Source organism: Pseudorca crassidens, chromosome 8, assembly GCF_039906515.1.
Source record: "Pseudorca crassidens isolate mPseCra1 chromosome 8, mPseCra1.hap1, whole genome shotgun sequence".
In the NCBI taxonomy this organism is placed as follows: domain Eukaryota; kingdom Metazoa; phylum Chordata; class Mammalia; order Artiodactyla; family Delphinidae; genus Pseudorca; species Pseudorca crassidens.
In genome coordinates this window covers 99,478,567-99,506,056 of record NC_090303.1, presented here as the reverse complement: position 1 = coordinate 99,506,056, position 27,490 = coordinate 99,478,567, and the positions used below count along the sequence as shown (strand labels likewise).

Below are 27,490 nucleotides of genomic sequence, written 5' to 3'. Positions count from 1 at the left end.
CCTCACTGAAGAACACGATCGGACAGATCTTCGGAGTGAGCAGGTTGGCTGCGTCAGGCATCTGCCGGTGTGCACTCCTGAGGTTACACCTGCCCAACCCCTAGGCCACCTGGGCACAGGTGGATGACTGTCCCAGGGTGACCTGACTGCTCGGGGAGCTTCCCTGCGGGAAGAGGGAGACCTTGACATAAGCCTCAAATTCCCCCTCTGACCATATCACCTTCTAGGCGCGTCTTTTAGTAAATGTCAGGACTCCTGACCTCCTAACGCCGCACAAAGACTTTCGAGCGATTCTGCCGTCCAGCCACCTTGTGGAGCAAAGCTTAAGATGTGCTGAGGAGATGTTCCCAGCTGGGAACATCCCACTACATTTCAGTGGGGGAGGGATAAACTAGGAGTTTGGGATTAGTAGATACACAGGCTACTATATATAAAACAGATAATCAGCAAGGTCCTACTGCATAGCACAGGGGACTATATTCAATATCTTGCAATAACTTATCATGGAAAAGAATCTGGAAAAGAATATATATATATATATATGTATGTATGTATAACTGAATCACTTTGATGTCCACCAAAAACTAACACAACACTGTAAATCAACTATACTTCAATAAAAGAAAAAAAAAAAGAATAGCATGTTTCTCATATCCGGTGATGCCAGGAGGGACTGGTGATGATTCTAAGTCAGGCCAGAGGTTGGATTCAATGGCGCGTAAAGACCATTCCAATTCTAAAATTATTCTAAGCAAATATTATGACTAAAGTTTGCAATTTACATTGTTGTTTATAGAGAAGAACTGGAAGAGGTTTGTGACAATCATCTTTGTTTTCGTATCCAGGGAAGGAGGTGGAAAAAGATATTGTCCTACTCAGCTCTGGGGAAGCTGGGGCACCAGGAGGTTTGTGTCTGACCCAGGTCCACGGACTCAGTGTAGCTATTCAATTTAATACACATAACTATGTGCGGGACACCAGGCTGTGTTGTTAGAAAGAACATTTCCTGGCTCCCTGCAATTCTAAGGCTCCTGGTCATTAGAGCACAATTTGGTGTTTGTTATTTTTAAAGAAATGAACCTGCGATTTCTATCGCTGTCACACCCCTAACCCTAAAAGCTAATGACTTTCCTAAGTAAATTCACTGATCAATGATTCTTCTCCAGATGATGTTTAAAACACGGAGAGAAAATTCAAATGCTGTACATCTAATCAGACTAAGGATAAGGGCTTTACGGTTCTGAACCTGTTTAATGAAACAGCATTTTCTTCCTAATTGGCTGGTCTTCTAGGGTTAAAGGTTTGCTCACATCGTGCTTCTGCAATGATGCTTATATGTGGGGTGTTTAAGTAAAGCGACCCCAGGTGTTTTTACTTTATTTATCTTTTTAAGGCACTGGCTTCAGTATTTAAATGAGTTTGAGTTTGTTTCCTGAATGGTCTTTCATTAAAGCTTAGGTTGACCTCATTCCTCCTGCAATCATGACACTGTAATGGCAGAAAAAGACTAATAAAAAATATGAACTCATTTTATGTGGTTGAAAAGGTTACATTTCTATTGATTTCAACTGTAATATAGTTAAAGTCCTTGATATTAAGAAAACTCAGCAAACACGTTCTTTTTTGTACAGAGGCTCTATCGATATTCCTTTGCCAGTAGGTTTTGGCAGCAATAACAATATGCAGGATGGAGTCTAAAATTTGGCAATTATCAGAGGACTGATAGCCACATCCTTTAAATTCTCTTCCAGGTGAAAGAGTATAAAGGTGTATCGCGAAAATCATTAAACACAGAGTGACTTCAGAATGTGGGGTGAATGCGGGGTCTAACAGCCCGAACGATGAGCAGTTCTGCTGGCTTTACAGAAAGCACTAAGGCTCTGCTCCCTGGAAACAATGTAGTTTTTCAAGGCTGTGGAATGTGGGGAGGGGTGGAAGAGTTTAGTAGAGGTGGTGAGGAGTGGGAAATAGGAGAGACTAGAAGAAATGAGGTAAGAGATCTAAGGAGAGCATTCACTTCTCTTGGGAAAAAGAATATGGAGCTGAAAGGATCTGGGAGAAGGAGGAAACGTGCAAAGAATATCCCCCCAAAGTTTGATCCTCTTCTTGCCCCTTTTCCATATTATCAACATCATTATCAGTGTAGCAGCTAACATTTCTTGAAAGTCAACTCCAGGTCAGATCCCACCTTAGGTACTTTACACGTATTATTTCACTGAATCTGCAAACAACCCTGTGGGCACAGACTCTCATTCACCCCATTTTACAGTTGAGGAAACCGAGGCCCTGGCATTAAGTTACGTTGCCTAAAGGGACACATAGCTCCCGAGAGGTACAGCCCAGAGGTCTGTGCGCCTGTAGAGTCTGAGCTACGCTACTGTGTCTGCCTGGATCCTGTGCTGTTGCAAAGCTAGGCTGGCAGGACGTCCACAGCAGCTGCACAAAGTACTCCTGGGAAGGAGCGGAGGGGCAGGGACAGCCCGGCATCGCCTCTGCCTGGTGTCCTCCTGGCCCCCATCTTGCTACCTCTCCTTTTAGGGATCTTCTGATTTACGTGACCCTGGCTGTCTGCATCCATCTCTGGCTGCAGGACGGGTTTCCGGAGATGACGTCAACGTCTGAACTCAGAGGCTACGGAAGCCTGTCAGTTACTTCGCCGCTGGCGCCACAGTGCATTTGTGGTGCTCGGCTGTGGGGCTTAAGCACGTAAGCAAAGGCAGAGGCTGCGGGTCGCTAATCCAGATCCCGATGTCATCCTCACAGGGGTAGAGAGGGCTCATTTCTGTCTATTCTCCAGTTTAACTTCTGCTGGTGGCCTGAGTGACCGATATAGGGCGGGATGCTGGAGGGAGCGGCAGTGTTTACTCAGTGGCTTTATTTGCTCTTACTTCTGCTTCCTCTTTGATGCTCTTGCGCCATCTTCACTGTTGAACTACCAGCTCAGACCCTCGCTTCTCCGCATGAAGTTTTTTATTACCATCCCCTCCAGCGTTCAGATCACATCTCCTCATCTCAAAGATGAGATGGGTAGGGCTAATTCTTTTAGGTCACTAGCCAGGACAGGGAAGAATGCAAGTCAAATGCACCTTAGGAAGCAGAAAGAATCTTTGTACTCTCAAATGCAGCACATGTGCTCAGAATCCATCATTTATAAATGTGATCCATTCATTTATCCAGTCACTCAGCAAACATTTCTTCAGGCTCTCTAGTGCCCAGGGCTCAGGGACAGAGCTGTGAGAAGCACAGGTGGGAACGAAATCCCTGGGCGGTATCTTCGAACGTGACGTCAAGCTCCCATTTATATAACCAAGCCCCATGGCCATCCCAGTATCTCACATTAGATGCAAGTGACCCACATGACAACTCCTGACTCTGCATTAGATGAGCATTTGTAGAAGCCTCACCTAAGCTGGTTTCATGCGGAAGTTTTCCCTTCCCCACCCTCAGCACTGGTTCTGGCTAGTGACCACTAGAGGGCATCTTAGCACTAGCTCAGGACCTGCTCCAGGCCACCCGGTCCATCAAAATCCTCACGTTCAGTCCCTGGGCTGACGTTTCCCTTCACTGAGTAAAAGGGCAGAGTGTAACCCTTCAGAACCTCGGGCTGCATGTGGGGATACATTTATTTTGCAGAGAGGAGATACACTTACGTGAGATAGGAACCTGCTTTCAGGTACCTGGGCACGGGAACCACCGCTCTGTCTACTGTGTTACAAAATTGCTTTGAGAATTACCATCTTTGAGAGTGATTTTAGTGCACTGCAGATGGATATAAGGATATAATGCCTCACAGATTGGACTTTAGTTTTCATGCCAGACAGAACAGAAATCCGGGAACCTCGCCTTCTTTCTTGAGAGATGATTTAAGGACAGTGTGCCTGGGGGGAAAATGAACGCTCCAACAGCTTTGGCTGCATTCTGGAGGAGAAAAGAGAGAACTGACATCTCAAACCCTAAACTGGATCAGAAGCTGCACTGCAACTGTTTTCCCACTGAGCTGTAAGAAATGTAAAGCGAAGTAAACGCATTTTTCTGGAGCGCTGGAATGGAGGTCCTGTCTAGCCTTAGAGCGCATAATTCTTTTGCAGATGAAATTGCTTTAGAAAAGAAATGAGAAACTTGGAAGTGTTGACATACTCATTATGAGTCTTTCTCGGTTTCAGATCAGATGACTTTGATGGGTTAAACTTATTTTTTCTTCGGTTCCCCTCTGTAATTTTTTTGGATTGCAGAAGAGCGAATACTGGCTCCCTGTGGTAAAAAATAAGTCTGATAACGTGGTCCTCCCGCCCCCCCATGCAAACATTAAGGCACGGCTCATATGCCTTCCTCGGTCTCCTCTGATCCATTTCTCCCACCCTCAGGATGATTAATTTCCCCCCCTTTTCTGTGCTTCCTCAGCATGAGTCCACACTTCAGTTGGCCCCTGGTTCATGTCTGTGTGATTGACGGTCTCTTCTGTTGGACTGTGGCTTCTGAAGCCACCGGCCATGCTGCCCACTGTGAACGTGCAAAGTGCTGAGGACTTGCTCCCTGGGTTGAACTGCAAATGGATAGAACAGGAACCTTGGTTCTGAAGGCCCTGCTGATAATGACCTAACAGCTGCTCTCTTACTTTTTGCTTTTAAGAAAGAGAAGGGACTTGGGAAGGAAGGAAGGATAGTAGCATTTATTGGGCCATAGAAGATGCTAGATATTTTCATGTAAATTTTCATTTAACACACACACACACGCCCCATTAAAATAGGTGGCCTTATTCCCATTCTCCAAATACGTAAACAGAGCATTCAGTAACTTGCCAGAGAACATAGAGTTAGGAAGTGGAGGAATCTGTCAATAAGGATGTTTAAAAATTTATGTCTTAGTAACAACTTAGTAACAACAATCCCAATCCATGGGTGTCTCCGTTTAGACTCAGACCATCCTCAAAGGGAAATCTTGCTTCATGTGCTATGGCCTTATTACCAGCCAAGACTCATAATACTCTCTTCTGCTAGATCCCCAGTCTATTATTTACACGCTGATTGGGAGACCAACTTGTTAAGTCTCTTGCCGAGGAGAATTAGGTGGAATGAGCTTCTACTATCCGAAGAAATGTATAGCGAGTGTGTATACAGCTTTCCTCTCCTCCCAGAATATAAACTCCTTGAGGGTAAAGGATACATTTCGTTCATTCCTCCTGCCCCACCAACACATCATTGTCTACCTGGATTTCTTTCATGTAATAGGTACACAGCATGTATTTGTTCTCCTCAATGTATACTCAATGAAGTTGAGTTAATTTTAATTGCACTTCATGAGCAGCCATATGGGATGGCATTGACGACCCCCTGATTTTACCCAAGTCAGGCTTAAGGAATGGTTGCTGTTCGGAATTTCCCATCATGCCGTGGGCTGAGTGGCGGACAAGGATAAGAGATTAATGTCAATTACATGGCATAGTGTTAAATCCTTAGTGATCATCATATGGTTTTAATACTTTTAAAAATGCACTGTTAATGGAACATCCCAGAATCATCTTGAGAACATTTTGTCACACGTCACTGCACACCTCGGAACTGGGACCTTACAGAGTGGGTGCCCAGACCACTAAGTACACAGATGGTCTCAGTTTACAGCTGCAGGTCAGTTTGAACACACGGCGGCAGGGGGAGGAATCCTCGGCACTGATGGTTGTGTATCTTGTTTCTCTTTTCTGGAGACACTTCACCAAACAGTCCTACTTTCTGTTCAGAAATAAGGAAAATTTGCTAAAATACCCTACCATGGGCCAAGGACCCAAAACCCAATCTAAAACCAAATGACACAAAGCTAATGAGGTCATGAGGTTTGTGATGTGTGTCTCGATTGTGAATAGGCTTCTCTGGATATATGGAAATACTGAAAACCAAACAAAACAAACTCTGACACATGTGCAGACCAAATGAATGGGCAAGTTTTCAATAGACACATTCCTGTCTCTTCTCTTCCCAGGTATCTTCTGTGGAATTAAACCATTGTAATGATATGAGAAACAAATAATTGATCTATGCCCTCCGCATAAGTAAACATCTGAGTCGGTCTTCCATGAATGTAGGAACAGAAGCAGTAATACACTTGCTGAGAACCCAAACAGAGAGCCAGTGCATGGGTCAGAGTGCTCCCGGGAGGGAAGGATTAGAGACATCAAAGGGCTCATCACTCTTCCCGCAATCGCCGCCCTTCTGCCAAGCGTGCTGGTAATGCACAACCAGGGCTGTGAGCTCATCTTCCAGAGGAGAGAAACGCTAAATTGGCCAAAGGGAAGATGTTACAGTAATGTAATCTCAGAGCAGGGCCTTAGACTAGTGAGGTCAACTTCCTTTATTTGTTCTGACATCCCTAAAAAGACTTAATGCTTCCAAACAGTGTTATTTTTTAAAATAAAGGCTTGAACAACCTCTGCTATTAAAATTTTCAGTTGTGTTTACAGCTATACACTTTTTAGTATTGTTCGTTATTGGCAGAAAGTTCAAGGGTAATAAAGGCCCACATTTTTAATTAGATTTAATTAGATTAAAAAATTTTTAATTTTAATTAGAAGCCTCAGCTTCTAATTTCAGGCCAGGCTGCATGCCAGCACAGGAAAGAAGGATGCTCAGATGGAAGGACCAGAGGTTATGTCCACGCTTCCAGGAAAACTGATGTGGACTCTTTATGTGGCACAAACACTGGCCTGAAAGTTGGACTGCTTACTTCTTTTTTCACTTAGAAAAGTTGCGATTTTATGACCTCCAGCAAATCTCAATAGGGCTTTTCTTTTTAAAAAAAGTGTTTTCCCTCCATTACATACAGTTATTTTTTTCTGAGGAGACTATCATGTAATTTGGTATTTCAAAAACATGAATATACCTTTTCATAAACTGCAGTAGGGTATCAGGGGTTTCCTGCTGCCTATGTCAAGGAAGAGATGAGTTCAGAAAAGAATTGGCCTGTTTCCAAACATCAGTGAAAGGGAATAGAGAAAAGTCCAAGAATTTAGAGCCTCACACCAGAGAGTAAGAAATAAAACTGCAAAAAGCTTTGACCAACAAAGGCACATGAAGATTTTCAGCTCAGCAAACTGGCTCAGCGCCATGCGGGAGGTTAAAATTAAGAGTATTTACCCCACCACAATCACCTAAGCCTCTTGTCTCAGATGGCCTCAAGGTAGCTGCCATGACCTTGAGAGAGAGGCAAGGGTCCTTGGAAGCAAATGACTATGTCGGTCCAAGAGCCACGTTTAGGGAAGAATGCAGGGCGTATCTACTGGTACACGAAACTGACCGGAAGCAGATAGATCAGAAGCCAACTCAGCTTCTGAAGGAAGTGTATTGGCAAAGAAACTGCAGGTCTGGTCTACAAAGGCTTGTGAGTATAAGACAATCCTCAGTGTAATTGACACCTGCAGGAAACGGTCCCTGGAAGCTGCACAGCTTCAAGGAATGCATTATCACCAACATTCAGTTCAGAGGAGAGCCATGGAGAGCCATGCAAATAATGGACAGGAAGTTGGCCTATTCAAGGAACTACTCCCATGGCCAAGGGCGGCAGCAGGACGCCCTCAGAGCGTCTACCCAGCATGATTTCATCACTGCTACAGAACACAGGACTTTCCTCTTTAAAAATATATCTGATATAAGGCAGACTTTCATTGGGCTTAGCCACTGACATTTTAGGGTTGTTACAGCAACTGGTGTTATCCTAGTCTTTTTCTATATTCCCGGCGTTTAGCATTCACCATATGCTACTATTGTTGGTAACACTTTCCTCTGACCATTTTTAGGATTCATATTCAATATACAGCTCAATTAGCAATCGATGAAACTGCTGTTATACAATTTGGTTGAAATTCTGATTAATATCAGGTAAGAAATTATCGTCTTTATTTTAAGAGATGTAATTCACTGAGCTTGAGGAACATTTGTTTTGAAAATTCCCGATGAAAACAATTGAAGTCACGCTCTTTGTGCTATAAAAATTTGGGGACCTGATCATCATTTGTTTCTGAGGACTTGGAATTATTTAAGAAAGTCCTTATTTTACTTGCAGGAAATCTGTTAGCTTCTTCTTGGCAAAGACGGAACTGGCCCTCCAGTTACATGAAAGCCAAAATGATACATCTTTACCATCTGTTCATTTGATTTTTAGAGAAAATGGATTAGGAGTATCTGTGCCAGAGACTATATCCCTGAACCCTCCACTGTAAAACTTCCATAAAACCCCTAAGTATTTGATAGTTATTCAAGGAACATGTACTTAATTCATTTTTCAAGCTAATTTTATCCTTGGATCAGGTGAGAATATCAGAAAGTTGTATCACCTCAGCCCTTGTCCCCTTCATCTCCCATCACCCTGTTCTACCCCACTGCCTGCAGAACTGTTTGGGCTGAAATCCATTTTTAAGTTATACTTGACTTTCCCAAGGAAATGCTACGTCAAGAAGGTTTGTGAAAAACACATTTGTTGCAGAAACACTGGTGAAGGCCCTGCGTACCACCTCTCTCGGTACCCACTAGATAACAAGGAGGAAGGGCCTTCAACTATCACTGCATTTTTAAAACTCTGAAGAAATATAGCAAAATGCCAAAATTTTAAAAGTTTGGATGGTGGGTCCATAGGTGTATGTTTTATTATTCTCTGTACTTCTGCATATTTTTGAACTATTTTATAACTTCAACATCACTCAATTTCCAACTGGCCAGAGGTATCCATTTCCAACATTTTATGGTCACCCTCCCAGACATCTCTCTACTAAGTGATTCAGTTAAGAGCGTGTGTAAACTTCAGTGTGGTAGACCTCGGTTCATCTAGGCTTTTGCTACTCACTGCTTCCTAATTTTGAGTGAGCTACATCACACTCTGAGTGTCAGTTTCCACATCTCTAAAATGGGGATACTAATGGTGCAGTCCTCATAAGCCTATTGTGAAGACTCAATGAGAAAATGTGTGTCAAGTGCTAGCACAGTGCCTGGACCACAGCACCAACAAACGTGAGCTCCCATCATGCGTGTGATGTTGCCAAGTGGATCGTGCTATGGGCAGCTTGCCATGCCAGTAAACAGAATCCATGGTAGATAACAAAAGGAAAGAATGACAGAGCAAGAAAAATTCCATTTCCCTGGAAGAGCTGGTGTATTTTATGCTTATGGGTTGTGCAATTCCGGGCACCAAGAAGCTCCGAGCCAAACTTACGCAAGTGGGTGAGACCTTCTGACGCGGGTAACCGTATTCCATTTCCCCATTGTCTTGGGGCCCTACTTTTCGTGACTTACTTTAACTCTCAATTTCGTTTTATGTACTCCCTGTAAACCACCTTATATCCCCTGTGCAATGTGGTTGGGACGAAAGGAAGGAAAGGAGGACGGGTGAAGCCAGGGACGGCAGGCAGGAAGGAAAGTAAGAAGAAAGGATTTGTAACACAGGCTTTGAAATTATTCCTTGTAATGGTCATGTTCAGTTCTTAGATGATGCTAATTGGCACTGTTTTTAATCACAGGCAGTGTTTTTCGGGTGCTCTCTGCCCACTCGGGGTTTGTTTTACATTTGGCATTAAGCCTTCAGCTTTATCACGGGTGCAACTGTGAGTTTCCATAAACGATGCAACTTGAGGGTTGTCCTGGGCTCTGGTTTGCGCTGGCATCTGAGAACTCTGAGAGTCGGTCCTTCATTCTCTGTGTGGACATTGGGCACTTTGTCTTTTGGCAGCAAATGTTTCATCCAAGGTCAGTTTCCCTCAAGTGCTCAGCACCATTTCAGACAGCGTGTGCTCAGGGAATGCAAACTTATTTAAAGTTAGCTTTAGCCAAACCCAGCTAGGAAAGCAAACCTGCTTTTAAAAACGCTGTAAACACTGACAAACATCATCTAAATTATATGATGTTTGCACATATATAAATGTATAGAATTTTACCTTAATTCCAAAGGCATCATTCCATAGCACTTTTTTTTACATCTTTTTTGGAGTATAATTGCTTTACAATGTTGTAGTTTCTGCTGTACAACAACATGAATCAGCTGTATGTATACATATATCCCCCCAACCCCTCCCTCTTGAGCCTCCCTCCCTCCCTCCCTCCGTATCCCACCCCTCTAGGTCGTCACAAAGCACCGAGCTGATCTCCCTGGGCTATGCGGCCGCTTCCCACTAGCTATCTACTTTACATTTGGTAGTGTGTAGATGTCAGTGCTATGCTCTCACTACATCCCAGCCTCCCATCACCTTCCATGTCCTCAAGTCCATTCTCTACATCTGCGTCTTCATTCCTGTCCTGCCACTAGGTTCATCGTACCATTTTTTTAGATTCCATATATATGTGTTAGCATATGGTATTTGTTTTTCTCTTTTTGAATTACTTCACTCTGTATGACAGACTCTAGGTCCATCCACCTCACTACAAATAACTCAATTTTGTTCCTTCTTATGGCTGAGTAATATTCCATTGTATATATGTGCCACATCTTCTTCATCCATTCATCTGTCGACATTCCGTGACACTTTTTTTTTTTTTTTTTTGCGGTACGCGGGCCTCTCACTGTTGTGGCCTCTCCCGCAGCGGAGCACAGGCTCCGGACGCGCAGGCTCAGCAGCCATGGCTCACGGGCCCAGCCACTCCACGGCATGTGGGGTCCTCCCGGACCGGGGCACGAACCCGCGTCCCCTGCATCGGCAGGCGGACTCAACCACTGCGCCACCAGAGGAGCCGCTCCATGGCACTTTTAAACTCATCTTTGAGTTAGTCTTATTTTTGTTCTTTGATGAGAAGTACATTTTAATTTGAAATTATTTAAATATATTTGTCATTATATTTTATTGTAACTGGGGGCTATCAGAATGGGTTGAGGATATATGCGTGTTTTACATTTTTGTTCGCTTATAAAAATGCAACATACACTTATAATTAAAAAACGAGGGGCTTCCCTGGTGGCGCAGTGGTTGAGAATCTGCCTGCCAATGCAGGGGACATGGGTTCGAGCCCTGGTCTGGGAAGATCCCACATGCCGCGGAGCAACTAGGCCCGTGAGCCACAATTACTGAGCCTGCACGTCTGGAGCCTGAGCTCTGCAACAAGAGAGGCCGCGACAATGAGAGGCCCGCGCACCGCGATGAATAGTGGCCCCCGCTTGCCACAACTAGAGAAAGCCCTCGCACAGAAATGAAGACCCAACACAGCCATAAATAAATAAATAAATAAATAAATAAATAAATAAATAAATTTAAATCATATGGGCTTCTAAGAAGACCTCTGCTTAAAAACAACAAAAAAAATGAGGAAATATAGAAAACTCTAGAGGAAATGAAGCCATTTATAATCTCTTTACACAGAAATAATCACGATTAACCTTTTATTATATCTTTCTCTATATATTCTTGAGGTTGTAGAAGTTCTCAAGATGGATTTGTAGATTGTTTCCAGGAAAAAAAAATTAGAGTGTTTTTCTGGAGTTCTAAAGATGTCCTTGGAATTACGTCCACACTCTACAGTCTTCCCTGCCTGCAAGAAAGCAGGTCATGGGAGCAGGGAATCGGCCCGACCTGCTTGTCTGCAAGCAGGCACCATATCTTTTCTTCCTCCACCATGTCTACCTTTGTTTTCCATCTGGGCTGGACTGGAGAGGCTGGGCTGACAAAGACCAGTGCACCCCGGACCATGAAGTCTTTCCAGGCTGCATTCAAGTGGGTCGAGGCATCTGCTTTCTAAACATGTCCAGAAATCTCAGTGCAGTTGCATCCCATTGTATGACAGAAGGAGGAGGTGGGGGACAGGGCTTTCCAACACCCTGGGTACAATTCCTATGGCCAAATTAGTTCCGTGCCTTCTACAATGCTTCCCACTTCTATCTTCTCCTTTACCTCAAAGCATTGTGCAGCCAAAGTTTTTCGTACCCATCGTGTTTCCTTTTCCTGGAACTGTAGTCCTGTTCCTTGGAAGATTCTCCCCAATTCCCCACTCTAATCATGAGGTTTGATTAGGGGCTATCAGTCACTGTTCCCCTCCCCTCACAATAGGGTGAGTGTGTGACCCCAGCCAGGTCAATCAGAGACCTTCTCCGGATTTTAAAATGAGAACCGAGAAACTAGGACCTTGCTTCTGGTCCCAGCAAAACTGGGAAGATGTGAGCCGACTTCAGTGCCTGTGTCCCATGATGTGTGGCAGATGAAGCCTGCTGCAAGAGGAATTGTCCAGAGGCAGGTGGGCAAGCAGAGAAGATGGAGGGAGGGAGGGAGGGAAGGAGAGGAGGGAGAAGGGGGGGCGAGGGAGAGGGAGAGAGAGAGAGAGAGAGAGAGAGAGAGAGGCATTTGGTCGTGGCCTAGGCTTTGTTTGAATCCTCCAGGTCCCCTGCATTCTTTCAAAATTTTGGTTTTCCCTTTCTTAAATTCTATAACCTACCCTAGGAATTTTCTCTACAAATGAATTCTGAACTGGTTTTCTGTCCTTTGTGATCAGAAGGACCCTGAGCAATAGAAGCCGGTTCTCCCCAGCCCCACTTTGGTCCCCTGGACTCTGCAGGCCTCTGGCTCCTCCACTGCGTGGATTTCTCAGCCTTTCCTCAAGAGCCCCAAGTCCTTAAAACAGCCCATCCCTCTCCCCTGCTTCAGGGTAATCTCTCGTTTACTGTAGCAGACAGCAGCTCTGATTAAGCTAATATTTGCTCTTAAAGAGCTGCTGCTTCCTTCCAAAGATTCCCCAGTTGGTGGAATTTGGCAGAAGGGAGGCCATCTTGACCTTCTTTACTCCAGACTCTCATTTGGGGAAATGCACCAGGAAATGGAATTATTTAGCCTATCATCTGGACTCGCTTCTCCCACTCACCCCACCCTCGTCTTTGCATGTGGTTCCTCAACCCACAGGGCTCGGTCCCGACATACAACGCGTTTTCTTGGAGACAGCGAGGATTAACCTTGCAAAACTCCGCAGCTGAGACAGCTCCCTTCCTTGACACTGTCCTTCAAGCTGACTGTTGAGCTTTTTAACTTTTAATATTATTTTGCAATGGTGAAATGGCAAGATAATCACTTTCTTTAAGAGAGGTGACAGACGGCACACTTTAAAACAAGAGAATGCCTCTAATCAAAAGCCAATAAACACAACGTTGATAAAATGGTATAAAACCACCCCTTTCCTGTACTGGTATAAACCACCATACTAATCCTGGACTTGCTGGCTTTTCTGAATCAAACTTGAGTTATGGTGGAAGATGGGCGTGGTTTACTCCATAAGTAATTTGCAGCACCTAACACGTGACAGGCACTGCGCTAGACTCAGCGACTGTCCATCACTATGAGAGAAGCTTATATATGCCCCATTTGATTGATTGTGCAATAGGCTGTAACTGCACATTGTCATTTTCCTAGGAAAGGCCTCTCCTGAAAATGCTCTCTAGCATTTACTGCTAAAGGCCAAGTGTAAACTCCATATCAAGTTATGAATTTGACATCCGCCAGTGCTCACGAAGAGACGGGGCTTGTGCCTCTCCTTTGCAACCTGAACTTCCCACAGTTCCCAGCCGAACCCGAATTCGAATGAGGTCGGAGAGGCTGCTGAACCCCTGCAAATGACATTCCACTTGACTGACAAGACAGCATCCCCCTGCTGCACTTCTTCCTGACAGGTATCTATTCTGAACCCCTTCTAGAGAATGCAGTGACAGTTCCAGCCTTGATCTTTGCCTTAGTTCCCAGGGAGACCTCCTCATGCCATGTTTTATTCATGGTGTCTCCCAGGCTGGTCTCTTCATTGTAAAAAATCGGTCTTGGGGGTAGGGACAATCCATGAACCTGAAATAAAGTTTGAGTGTCGCAATAAAACTGTCCCTTTGTGTACGGAAAGCCTACAACCAGGGTCTGAGATGCGGGGGAAGGTTTGTGTACTGAGGATTTTTAAGGCAAAGCATGCATAGAAGAAAAGAAAATAGTTATTCACATTGCAGCGGAGTCGTGAAGGAAGTAGGTCAGATAAACCAAAATAACCTTTGCTGGGAAACGCGATAAGCTTCAGACATCTGAGACCATGGAGAGAAAAGATGCTGCAATGGATAAAAGCAGTAGACCGATAGATGTGCAGGGCTACAAGCAGGAAAGCTACAAAGAACGTACAGAGTAAACATTTATTCTACCTTCTCCCAAGAAATCTCTTCTCCATCAACTCTGTCATTGTCCTTCCTGTAGGAACTGGATATCTTTCTACTTCACAGGTTAGAAATTTGTAGGAGAAAGTATCAGAAGCATCTCTTCCACCTGTCCTAACCGCCCAAAACAAAACCAAGAGCCCAGCATGACAGAGGACAGAGATTGCAACCCTGTATCACATCCGCTTGATGAGTAACACGTGTGTACCTTGAGAGTAATGGTCCTCTCGTGACGGGTGACATTAACGCTGTGGGGCTGCCCATTGGCCATGCTCCTGTGGTCCACGTCAATGTTATATGGCTCCCTGGTGCCACCCAGGCTGTACCGGATCTGTAAGCTTCCTACACAGAGAAAAGAAAAGAAACTCAGTCATTTCTCCACTCTGGATTTCATTTTAATGTCACTTCCCCCACCCCTGGAGGCTAATTCCATTAAACTCGGCTTCAACGTCCATCAATGTCACTGCCGTTCTGAATTCTGAGTCACTAGCTCAGAGGCACACGAATCCATAAAGGCTCACGGCACCAGGCACGCGCACGTTGACAATCTACCAACAACAAGCCATCGGTGACCATCATCTCCAAGCTGGAGCAGCACATGGTATAAACAACCCAAGTCGGGCTTGAGCCTGGGATGGCAGAATGGGAACATACATGGTACAGGACCATGGAGACGCCTACAGGCCCCACAAAATACTCTGTGAAATAAAAAGTAAGTGCAGGATGCCGGGATGACCTCATGCCATAGGCAAAGTGTGACATTCAGCATGTAAAAGAACCATGAACATACAATATTAAGAATAAACATAATTTACAGAAGATAAATCCATGGGATTTTGGGAGGCTTCACTGAGACCAAGAAAACAAAGCAATGGCTTTTATTCTAGGTTAGAGACCTCATCAATCCAAATGCAAACCAAAGGCAAAAAGATGGGTCCTCATCGCCTCTCAGTTGTCGTTCACTTTGCCTCAAAAAATTATTCTTTTTTCTCTTTCTTGTTTCTTCCCAATAATGACAAGCAATATTCAAAAAGATTAATATAATATTCTATATCCTGCTTTTAATTAATCTGCACAGCAAACGTAGCTTTTATTTCTTAGTTATGATTTTTAAAGCCATTGACTTTTTATCTCATTTTTTACTCAAATTGGAATCTTCGTGTTAATAGCTTTTGACATCTCAGAGCTTAAAAATGGAGCCAGTAATTTAGCAAGAGTTTGGCCAACTGTAAATCACCTAAAGATGCTTTGTCGCCTTTTTCATTTTCCTTCCAGAGGAACAAAACTGATATTCTAAGTTGTGAAATAAAACACGATAATTAAAACTCAAAAAGTGAACAGAAACGAGAAAGAAAGTCACTGGAAACTCCACCGTCCAGAGGTAAGGTAAACTACTCTAGATATTTGGCGATATCTCCTCGTAGGTAATTCTCATGTCCTCATGTGCACGTACATAAGTGCAATAGTTTCTGAATGCTGCCCTTCCTTATTTTGCGTTACCTGTGCCATTTAAAATATTGAGCTACGCTCCTGGAATTGAAAGAACAATCGTGAATTACTTGCATTTCCTATTTCTCCTTTCTGAACAAATCTGGCAAGGCTTCACTGCTTGAGTTTTCTCTTGGCACTTGATCCTAGATTCCTTTGCTTTATAGAGTTTCAACCAAGCACTGTTGGCTTTCGTCTCCTAAATGGGTCTAAGTTCACCCACTCTCCCCCATCTCCACAACCACAGGGCCTCCACTGGCACCTAGAATGCCCTGGTATCGCTCCCATAGGAGCCTGCCCCTGCACGCAGAGCTCCTGGCCCGACTCAGGGCCTCTGTGCTGGCCACACCCTATCAGTGACCTGACGGCCACCACCTGGGCTTCACCTGCATTGGCTTCTGCCTGGATCACGTGATCCAAATCAGTCCCTCCTTTAAACATGATCACCCTTGACCCCATTTCACTCTCAGGCGAGTCCCCTCTTTCCGTGCTCTCTTACTACTAACCCATTAATGGAGGTGTCGCACTGGGACCTCAGACACAACATACGTGAAACCAGACTCTTGATCTTCCCCTCCAAAAACTATTCCATCACAATTCCCACATTTCAGTTAACGGCCACTTTATCCTTCCAGCTATTCCTGCCTAAAAGCCCTGACTCCCGCCTTGCTCCTATAATACACGTATGATCTATTGGCAAAGCTTCTTGGCTCAGTCTTTAAAACACACCCTGAATCTTACTGCTCTCATCACCTCCATTTCTATTCCTGGACCAAGCCACCCTCGTCTTTTGTCTGGATTATTGTACTAGCCTCCATTCTAACTACTGCCCTTCCGCCACGCTCCCTCAGCCCAGCCTGGCCTCCGCCCCTCACATACCTGGTCTCTCCACGCGGCAGTCAAAGCGGTCCTCTGCTCAGAACCCTCCCATGGCCTCCTGTCTCACTCAGAGTAAAAGTCGACATCTCCATAACGGCTCACCAGGCCCTCTGTGGTCTCCCCCCTCATCTCTGACATAACCTCTCATTATTCTCCTCCTTTCTCACTCCGCACCTGAACACACTGGCCTCTTTGTTGTCTCCCCAGATGCCAGCATGTTCCTGCCTCAGGCCCTTGGCACCTGCTGGTTCTTCTGCCTAGGATGCTCATTTCCCAGTTATCTGCATGGCTGAGCCCTCACTCCCTTTAGGTCCTGCTCAAATATTGTCTTCTCAGTGATCATTTCTGTGACTTCCTTATTAGAAGCAGAATTTACCCACTCCTTTCCCTTGGCCAGGCTCTCCCTCTTCTGCCTTATTTTTTTCCCCATGAGAGTTCTTACCATACAACATACTGTACTTAGTATGTTTACTGCTGTCTTCTGCTAAAATGTAAACTCCATGAGAGTAAGAATTTTTGTTTATGTTCTTTATGACTTAGTTCCCAACGTCTAGAACATGGTAGGTGCTGGATAACTACTTGTTGAGTGAATGGATGATGGTCTCCTTGCTTCTGTGCTTTCTTCCTTCCCATGTTTTCTTAGCAGAGAAATCTTTTCAAGATGCATAACTGACTATTTGTCTGGTTCACTTAAAACTCTTCAAACTTTCCAGCTGCTTAGAGGATAAAGACATGCATTCTTAACATAGCTTATGATGTCTTGTCTGATCACAGCTTGTCAGTTACTTTATTTTAAAACATGCCATTTACCCTCTTACTTTTTTTTTTTTTTTTTTTTTGCTGTACGCGGGCCTCTCACTGTTGTGGCCTCTCCCGTTGCAAAGCACAGGCTCTGGACGCGCAGGCTCAGCGGCCATGGCTCACGGACCCAGCCGCTCCGCAGCATGTGGGATCTTCCCGGACTGGGGCACGAACCTGTGTCCCCTGCATCGGCAGGCGGACTCCCAACCACTGCGCCACCAGGGAAGCCCTACCCTCTTACTTTTTACATTCAAGCTACCTAGGACTTCTCTTATTCCCTAGGAAATACAATTCTTCCTGCCTCAGGACCTTTGAATATGTTGCTCCCATTTCCTGGGCTACTTCTCTCCCCACTCCTCAGTGATTTACCCTATTTTTTCTTTATTCTAATAGCATTAAAAACAATCTATTGTTTGGCAGTGAAGGAGATGATTAGGCAGTTGTTTGGCTATAGGTAGAAAAAACAAGTCAATTGTCTTGAGTTTTTATTCTCCACTTTACTTCTGGTGCTCTGACCTTGTATGATCACAGCCAGTTTTCTTAAATACACAGCTGTATTCATTCATCATTTAAAACTTAATTTCTTTAGAACATACTTATTTAGTGTCCCTGTTGAACCCAACGTTTCAAGGTCTAGAAGTGGACTGCCTGGCTGGCTATAAGTGTGGAGTCCACTGCTAATACAGACATCCATCCCCAGCCCCTGTATGGTATGCGCCAGGCCGTGCCTCGATCTGGGGATGCAAAGAGAAGTAAGAGAGGGCTCTGCCTTTGAGGCTAGGAGTTGGAGGAACTGGTAATTATGCCAAAAAAGCCCCACAAAACCCTGGACATTTTTCTCCCTACTGTCTCTTTGTCATTGGCCCCTTTATGTTCTCCAGCTCATTAAAATCAGTATTAAGTTGTTTTCATTATTTTTTCTCTTTCCTGGATTTCTTGGACTTTGTAAATATGATGTAAAACTTCTCTAACTGCTTCACTTAATGGCAATGGAAATGATCTGCTTTGAGGAAAAAGATGAGTTGGACCTTAAAATTTATATATAGTGAACATCTATAAACAGTAATGGCAATATTCTTGAATAATAAAATTTAAATGATATATTTATTCCTTTCAAACAATAGCACAAGAAGACCACTAAATGATGAGAAGGAGAATATTAATATTTGTTCATTAAAATAAAATATTATTAAGATGGAGAGATACTTCACTTCTTGCATCTCATGTTCATCTCCCGGGTGAATTAAAGCAGTTACAAGGGACAATTATTGGCTGCAGCAAATAATGTGCTTAACAGATTTATTCTCTACGGTCATCATCATTACCATCAGCAAACAATTACAGAGCACCTACTGTGCGCAGGAGATGCAGTGCGGGGGCCTCATCTCACTGGGAAGACAGGGCATATTTGTAACAAAGATGGGTAACAATACAGTGTACAAAAAGCCAAACAAATGACATTGAAAATAAGTGTAACAGGAGTTTAAAGTAAGGAGAAGCCATCGAAAGGAGGCGAGACTTGATCTGGGTCTCGAATGAAAGGCAGGTATTAAGCTACAGAGGAAGATGGAGCTTTTCCAGATAAGGGAGCACAGCAGGCAGCAGGGCAGACGCCCTTGGGGTGCGTGAGGAGGGAAGAGTTCCTGGAGAAGGGGGAGAACAGAGGCGTGGCCTCAACGTGCGGCAAAACGTAGATTAAATCATGGGCTCCGGATAATAATAACCGCTAACACACACCATACAGTGTGCGTGTGTGTGAGGGTGTGTGCGTGCGCGTGTGTGTGTGTGCACGTGCGCGTGTGTGTGAGGGTGTGTGCGCGCGTGTGTGTGTGAGGGTGTGTGTGTGCGCGTGCGTGTGTGTGTGCGCGTGCGTGTGTGTGTGAGGGTGTGTGTGTGTGCGCGTGCGTGTGTGTGTGCGCGTGCGTGTGTGTGTGTGTGTGAGGGTGTGTGTGTGTGTGTGCGCGTGCGTGTGTGTGTGTGTGTCGTGTGTTACGCTTACTAACTCATTTGACTTCCACAGCACTGCTCTGAGGGAGAACTATGTAACAGATGATGAGACAGAGGCTCGGAGTGGCTCACGGCTGCCCAAGATCCCACAATCTGCAAACGGAGAAGCAGAATTCAAACCCAGACTTTCTGGTTCTGCACTCCGAGCTCTCACTCAAGAGCCTGGTGGGTCCTGATTGGAAGCTGCTGGGACTCGGGATCTGTCCTCCTGATCCTGGGGAAGGAGGCCCTCCTGGCTGTATGACAGGGACACTGTGTGTGAAGGAAGACCTACTCTGGCCGGGCTGGGCAAGGTTAGCGTGGCTGGAAGCAGAGAGACGGTCGGGACAGAGCATCCCAGGGACGTGCTGAGGTGCACTGGTACCCCACGGTGGGGTCACGGGGTGCCAGGAGCCCGGCTACCCTCAGGCCTTGGCAGGTCTGTGGAGGTAAGGCCTGCTGGAGTCCCTGGGCTGGGGGCCTCCCAAACACAACCTCATGCATCTGCCCAGGTGCCATTCAAAGATAACATTCTATGTTTGCCACGCCAGCAGCAATGTCGGAAAGCGCTGAATCAGAAGACATTTGCCAGGAGAGTAGCAGTGGGGAAGCAAAGGAAGGGATACTCTGGAAGAACACGGTGAGAACAGGATGCACAGGACTTGTCAGGCTGGATGGCCCGCAAGAGGCGGAAGGACGGAGTGCTCATGAATGAGGCCAGGCTGTGAGTTCTGGTGTCTGAGAAGCGGTAGCACTGTCAGAAGAAGAGGGGCCTGGTTCTGGGAGCAGTGAGGACAATACAGCTTCCGATATGTTAAGTTTAAGAGATGCCAGGGCATTTAGTTAGAACTTTTTATTTTATTTTAATGACATTTTGGCTTAGTCCTTATTTATTTCTTTTCCCTCAATGAGTTCCTCAAATTTTTCTAGCTTTAAATCTCAATTCATAAAAAATGCAGTATTTGGAGCATGAAGAAGCCAAATTTTCATTAGCAATTGAGGACGGCCTTGCAATAATTAGAGAGAAACCGACTGTCCATGCTTTGCAAATGCACCGAGTGTTCTAGAGGTCTCTAAGCAGGGCAGTGGAGAACTCTGGGTCCAGCATCAGACACCTGGGTTCAGGAATCCCAGCTGTGCCACCACCAGCTGAGTGTGCAAATCACCCAATCTCTCTGCACTCCAGTCTACCACCTGCAGGAAGAGGGTAAGAATGGACTCTGCCTTATAGAGTGTGTGCTCTTGGGAACTAATGCATGTGAAACACTTAGCACAGCTTCGGGCAGCCTTACACGGTAGCCATTAATATGGAAACGACTAGTCAAACCCCCTGCGCATGACAAAGGCCCACAGACACACGCGTGGGTGCTCGCAGGGGCCGGTGCAGGCTTGGGGGCGTGAGTTACTGGATAGAATTGGGACCAGATTTTAACGTGGCAGTGGCTTGAGGAGCAGACAATACAGCATCTACTGAGGCATGTTCCTGACATTCTTGACGAGCTAGAGGTGAGAACCCACTGCTCACTGAGGCGAGGTTGGGACATGAGGGTGGAGAACATCCATGGATTAAACAGCTATTTAATCTGATGCAGGAGAAAGAAACTTAACAGGTGAACTTCCAGAGAGCAGGGGTGTACGCTTTTCTACTTCCTGGTTGAACTGTTTTTTTCTGGTGAGAACAGGGACAGGATCACTGAGAGCATCTGACATGTGTGGAAGAGTATTACCCAGCAGAGACAAGTCAACTGCGCAAACAAACAACGATACTCTGCGCCCACATTACTGCTGTTTTTCTGTCCATCGTTTTTACAGAGCTAAACTGATATCGTACAGTCAAGGCTGTACCATGCCTTTTCTTGGTTTTATATAATATTACATAAAAATTTTCTCCATGTCATTAATTACTCTTCATAAATATTGTTCTTAATGGATACACGATATTCCATAAAATGGTGATTCCCTCTTTTACTAACTGTTTTCCTAAAATGTAACTCCTAGGTCTTTTCCAATCCTTATTTTCATAAATAACAGTATAAACTATGATGAACATCTTCATGCTGAATCTGTCTGATTTTCGGCTTCTTTCTTCAGAAATAATTTCTGAAAGGGAAAAATCCTAAGGAACATTTTTTTCCCACCTATCTTTTAAACCGACAGAGCATTGCCCAGAGAAGTTTAAGAATTTCCTATTTTATTAACACTCAAGCTGAACTGGGTTAATAATAATAATTTTTAGTTCCCACAGAAGAAAGTCTTGATCTTTAAGATGCCATGACACTGAAATAGCTGTCAGAAAAGGCTGCAGGACCTACTAGAGAATGGACTTGAGGATACGGGGAGGGGGAAGGGTAAGCTGGGACAAAGTGAGAGAGTGGCATGGACATATGTACACTACCAAACGTAAAATAGATAGCTAGTGGGAAGCAGCCGTACAGCACAGGGAGATCAGCTCGTGCTTTGTGACCACCTAGAGGGGTGGGATAGGGAGGGTGGGAGGGAGATGCAAGAGGGAGGAGATATGGGGATATATGTATACGTATAGCTGATTCACTTTGTTATAAAGCAGAAACTAACACACCATTGTAAAGCAATTACACTCCAATAAAGATGTTTAAAAAAAAAAAAAAGGCTGCAGAGCTTCAATCATTAAAGAGCAAGACCATGAGAGAGGTAGCCTCCGTGCCTCCAACCTGTACAGTCTCACTGGGAAATGAGAGAGATTTGCTCCTTGATACACCTAAATATTTTTATTTGTAAAAAAGAGATCTTAAAACTCCAAGTGTCATAGAACTCAAGTTTTCAGAGAGGAAATGGACTCAGTGTCTGGCATGTTTATATGCTTTAGAACTGCTTCGATTGCTCTGAGAGATCCTAAGTCCATTTGTATATTCTAAAATGGGATGCCTATTTCAGTCGCACTGACACTCCTGGCTTAGTGTATATTTGGAGATGGTCTCCGATATTACAACACTGAAGGGCAGAAGGCTAGGTATCCTCGTCCTTACCGGTGGGTTTGACGAGAACTGCCAGGAAGTCGGTGGTGAAAGAGCTGACGTACAGGAGGATGCAGGGTGCCTTGGTGGTGCTGAAGCTGAAGCAGATCTCCTCGCGGGCAAGGTCCGGGGCCCCATTCTGCGGGTCCAGGGAGTTCTCCGACCTGCTGCCCGATTCCTTAGCACCGGACCCGGGCGCCTGGAAGTTATACCGCAGCCACATCCCCTCTTCAAAAAATGCACCCACGTCTGTTTGAAAAGGAAAGAGAAAATGGAAAGGTGAGAAGTCCGAGGCTAATACCACCAACCATTTAACCTGGGTAGACGGTGAGCTTTGTCGTGGCCGCTAAGGCTGTTCCTGGAGGGTGGACCGACTCCAGGAAGGGAACGTCTATGCAGATGGACGTTGTTTCATCAACACGGATACGCTACCGAAACCAAAAAAGCAGTGTCACAGAGCATAGCAGTCTGTCCACTTAAAACGTAGTAGCTAAATTGAGAAACGTTAACTCATACCAGAAAAAAGTTTCACGTTTAGTACTTAGACCAAATAACTAATTTCGGTTGAAGAGAGATGCTGAGAATAGGCAGTGGCATTGTTAGGGAACTGCTGACCGACACCGCCCGCCTCGGCCAGACCCGCTTCCCTGAGCTGTCTCACACAGGAGGTCCCGATAAGGAACATGGTGCTGTGGAAAACTAGCCGGGAGGAGACGACCAACTTCTTAGAATCCTTCGCGCTGGAATCCCTCCTGGCTGAGCGATGCACACGCCATCAGGAAGGACCCTGAGTCAGACCAAATAGGGGCCAAGCAAGATGACTGGCCAGAGACAACCGGAAACTAACCCCATCACCATAAAACCTGAGGCCGCGAGCCATGTGGCAGAGCAGTTCTCTGGGGTTCCCTTACCCTGCTGCTCTCTGCCCAGGTGCCCCTTCCCAATAAAGTCTCTTGCTTTGTCGGTGTCTCCTTGGACAATTCATTTCCTAGTGTTAGACAAGAGCCCACTCTCGGGTCCTGGAAGGGGTCCCCCTTCCTGCAACAGTATCACATGAACCACTAATTCAAGGAACTCATGGGCATCTTCTGAGAGATCGGAGTTGCTTTGGATGTTCACCCAGGAAAGCCCTTGGTGAAACCCTGATGAAGTCCTGGGAGACTTTGGGTCTAGTCTTCAAAAATCACAAGACATGAAGGTAGAGGGAACTGGGCTCAAATTTGGTGCTGCCTTTAATTGGTTATGCGGCCTTAGAAGTTAATTCGCCAGCTTCTCTAGGCCTCAGCATTTTATATGTGAAAGAGAGGTAATAACAGTAAGAATTACAAAAGATAATTAAAGTAATTAGCACATAATAAATAGTACCTATTATTATTATTAAGAAATTAGAAGAAAGGTCACCCATCCTTCAACAGTTTTTTCCTGTGGGCTAATCAATGCTAATTAGTTTTTAATCATTGCCTGGCAGATATGCTCCTGCTACAGTTTCTCCATTGTTTGCTCCATGTTCTAAAAGCACCTCCTGACTCCCTGTGAAAGGCTGGGGGGCTAGCAAGGTCTGCTTGGCCTTCACAGTTAACTGTTTCATTGCCTTCTGCACGTGCCCTTGAAAGCATTTCCCAAACTTCTTTGCCCGTGGAACCCGTTTCTCTCGTAAGACTTGACATCCCACTAAACTAACATTACACAGAGTGTATTTTGTGAAACATCCGCTCTACATTATAATGAATAGGGGAGGACCGATTTTAAGAGGATTCTTTCCTCTGGGAATTTTGAAGTCTGTTCTTGTTAAAGAAGCCTAGCACAGAGAGAGTCAGCAGCACAGTGTGGTGATTCCGGGTCTGCAGTCAGACACCTGTGGCTAACCAACCCTGTTAACTTGGTCAGTGGCTTGAAACTCTCTAAGCTTCAGCTTCCCTCTCTGGAACCTGGGGCCTCAGGCTGTCGTGAGGGTTAAACCCACGGATGATACTCAGCCTGGTGCCTGGAATGTATGACAAGCGTCCAAAAAAGATTACTTAGTCATATTCCAAAGACAGGTTACCACTTTCTACTGAGGGCCGCAGATGCCACCCTGACCCCCACCTCACATGATCACGCACGTGCAACACTCCACCCGGCACTGCTGCAGAGGCTGCCACGTCCTGCTTCCCACTGAGCTGTGGTGAAGAGCTCAGCTAACTACAAGCTCTCAACCATGGGCAGTACTGTTCTCCTCCTGGACCCCCACCCAAGGGCTTTTGCAAGTGTGTGTGCATGCGCGTGCGTGTGCATGTGTGTGTGTGCGCGCATACGTGGAGGGTACTATTGGCATTTGGTGGGTGGGGGTGAAGCCTGCTGAGTGTCTTGTGACACGTGGGACTGTCTCACACAATTAAGAACTGTCCTGCTCAAAATGCCTAGAGTGTCTTCGCCGGGAAACACAGGATTAAACAGACACTTAATCCACGCTGGTCACTGCACGGCTCACCAGGATGTAAAGTGCAGCAAATGCGTCAACGCCCTTCAAGAGTCTTCTGTCTGAAACTGAGCAGGACCCTGTGGGGCTCCTGGGCACAAAAGCCTTTCTGTGTCCCCTTCCTTGGGTTCCAAAGTGCAGGTGCAAACAATTGCTGATCAGGGAAGGGAGGGGATGCAGAGACCAGGGAGGAACAGTCAAGAAACAATAGTGCAGGTTTGGGGCAGGGTCCTGGTTCCCCCTCGGGGGACACACATAACAATATCTTTGCGCTCTTCTGCAGAATCAAGGCCCCCACCAAATGGAAGATGTAACTACCTGATGATGCTCTCTTCATTCCAGAGAAGGTCACAGCTCGCCCATCATCACCTGACACCAGATGATCTCTGGACTGAAGGAATGCGGACCCTGCGTGCACCCTCATCCTTCTCAGCAACCTCGCCCCTCGACTGTGAAACTCCTCACAAACCCCCCTGGGTTGGGGCACACTGTTCTGAGGGCATTAGCCCGCTGTGGCCCCCTTTGCCTGGCAAAGCAATAAAGCTATTCTTTTCTACTTCACCCAGAACTCTGTCTCTGAGATGTAATTCGGTGTAGGGGTACAGAGGCCAGATTCAGCTTCACGTCCAGTGGCAGGTGTAGGGGAGACACACTGACACTTTGAACACGTGTGGTGAGAGTTATGGTGGTTTACTTGGTAGGTTATGTGAGAAGAACCCCCCTCTTACTGCCCAGAGGATCCTGAGCTGCCTTTTCCACTCTCTCAGCAAAGAGAGTGGAACTGATCACCAGCTGCATGCCCGGCACTATGCCGGGTGCTGAGGTTACAATCCTTGTTCTCAAGGTGCTCTTGATCTAGAGGAGAATTTAGGCTAACAGACATCATCAGAAGGCAGTGTGCTCAGTACAGGATCAGGTTTATATAAGGGGCACTTGGAACAACAGGGGTACCAGACCTGTCTCCAGGGCTCCAGGAAGACTTCCCAAGTGAAAAGACATTGAAGTCGGGGCCCAAAGAGCCAGAGGCGGGTCGCTACGTAAAGGTGAAGATGAAGACAAGCCACTTTCTAGCTGAGGGCGCCGCGTTCAGACAAACTTAGGGGCCAGAGAGTCTGCAATGTGAGCATCGTGCTCGCAGGTGAAATTTACACGCTCCTTTTTTTTTTTTTTTTTTTTAACAGTATCAGTTATTCACACAAGACTCACTAGGCTCCCACTACTGCTGGGAAAACAGTGAAGGAGACAGAGGTGATCCTTACCCTCAGTAGTTCAGATCCTAGTGGGACAGACGGACATTACTAGGACTGGCTGATGTGACAGCGTCTAGCAGCTGGTGGGGCGGGGAGCATTCGGGGACAGCAGGCAGGCAGGCCGCCCAGAGCAAAGACACCAAGGGGTGTGTTTTGCCAGCAGAGAGGTTCTACCAGAGGATGCAGGGGTCAGCATCTTGGAACAGGTTTGGGCCAAGCAGGAGAGAAGAGGTAGACCTGGGGCCTGGAGAGAGGGAGGGAGGAAGGCTAGAGATCAAGGCTGGAGGGTTTGACCAAGCCAGAGGCGAGCAGACAGGGCGGATGCACAGGGAGAGAAAAAACGTACCGGGCCCTTGAAACTCAAGACTGAGGAGCGCAGCACCTGGGCCTGGGAGGGGTGGGGGTTCTGAGCAGCAGAGGCTGAGGAAGCAGGTAAAGCCAAGGAGACCACAGGCACCTGAGCCACAGATGCAGCGCATCGCCGGTGAGATCCTAAGCTCCCTTGGGCCAGGCTCTCCCCAGGTATTCTGCTCCCAGAGAGAGGGCAGAACTGAGTCCCTGACAGCACTTCTCAACAGGCCTGGGAGTCTGTTAAAATGCTGGTGCTCAGGCCCAGCCCCAGATTTTAGCTCAGAGGGTCCGACTCAGAGGGTCTTGAGAATCAGCACGTGTAAGAGGCGATGCTTAGGGACACAAGAGTCTGAGGTGCTGGGAGCTGGAACGGAGGAGGATAGTGCGCTCGGTGGGGCTGCTGGGCGGTCCTGTCTGGGTGAGAACTTAACGCTTTTCTCAAATAAACTGGCGACAATCCTTCCAAGGCAGATCATAAAGGGAAATTTGGAAAGCTAGGGATTTTGGATAAACAAATAAAAAATATGCCATAGAGAATACTTTTGGTGTATTTCAGAGTCATCCATCGTTAAGAAGCTTTAAGGATTCATGCCAGTATTGGAGGAAGGGATATACCACGCTTAAAAGCGTTGCTCTGAAACCACATTGTAACCCAACTGTCAAAGCGGGGCCTGGGAGTGCTGTGAGCCATTTAAGGTTCCAAGTGGCAGAATTACAGCTGTTATTTCATTGTTTCAGATCTTTTTAAGGAAATGCCAAATCAGAGTACTGCAATTTCATTTAGGAAAGTAATATTCCCATCCCTTCTGAATGAATAATTAAGATAATGCTTACTTCACAAGCCCCAAATAACATCTTTTCCCCCATTAAATGATCAAAAAGTTGACTTCGAATGCTTGATTTAAGGTTTAATACTAATATGAGATAGTTTAATTTTTGATATTAATTTTTTTGGATAAAAAAATGATAAATTTTGGGTCTAGTTATTCTAAGATATATTATGAAGGAGATTTGTTGAGTTATGTGTCTCAAAATTTTGAAATTTTGAAATTATGCCAGACTTAGGATCATAAAGGTCACAGGCATCTTGAAGCAGACAAGTAATCTTGTCTTAACCATTTCTTGGTCTTCAAAATGGATCATATGTAAATTACCCC

General features: G+C 45.6%; 1 protein-coding gene across 3 annotated transcripts in view; it reads right to left on the bottom strand.

Moving 5' to 3' along the window:
* CNTNAP2 (contactin associated protein 2) overlaps positions 1–27,490 on the bottom strand; it is a 2,029,937-nt gene that overhangs the window by 145,922 nt on the left and 1,856,525 nt on the right. For all 3 annotated transcript variants that reach the window (XM_067747291.1, XM_067747290.1, XM_067747289.1), the window contains 2 exons: positions 22,287–22,523; positions 14,336–14,469 (listed from right to left, as the gene is read on the bottom strand). In XM_067747291.1, the coding sequence (XP_067603392.1) occupies positions 14,336–14,469; positions 22,287–22,523 (371 nt within the window). The remainder of the gene's footprint in view (positions 1–14,335; positions 14,470–22,286; positions 22,524–27,490) is intronic.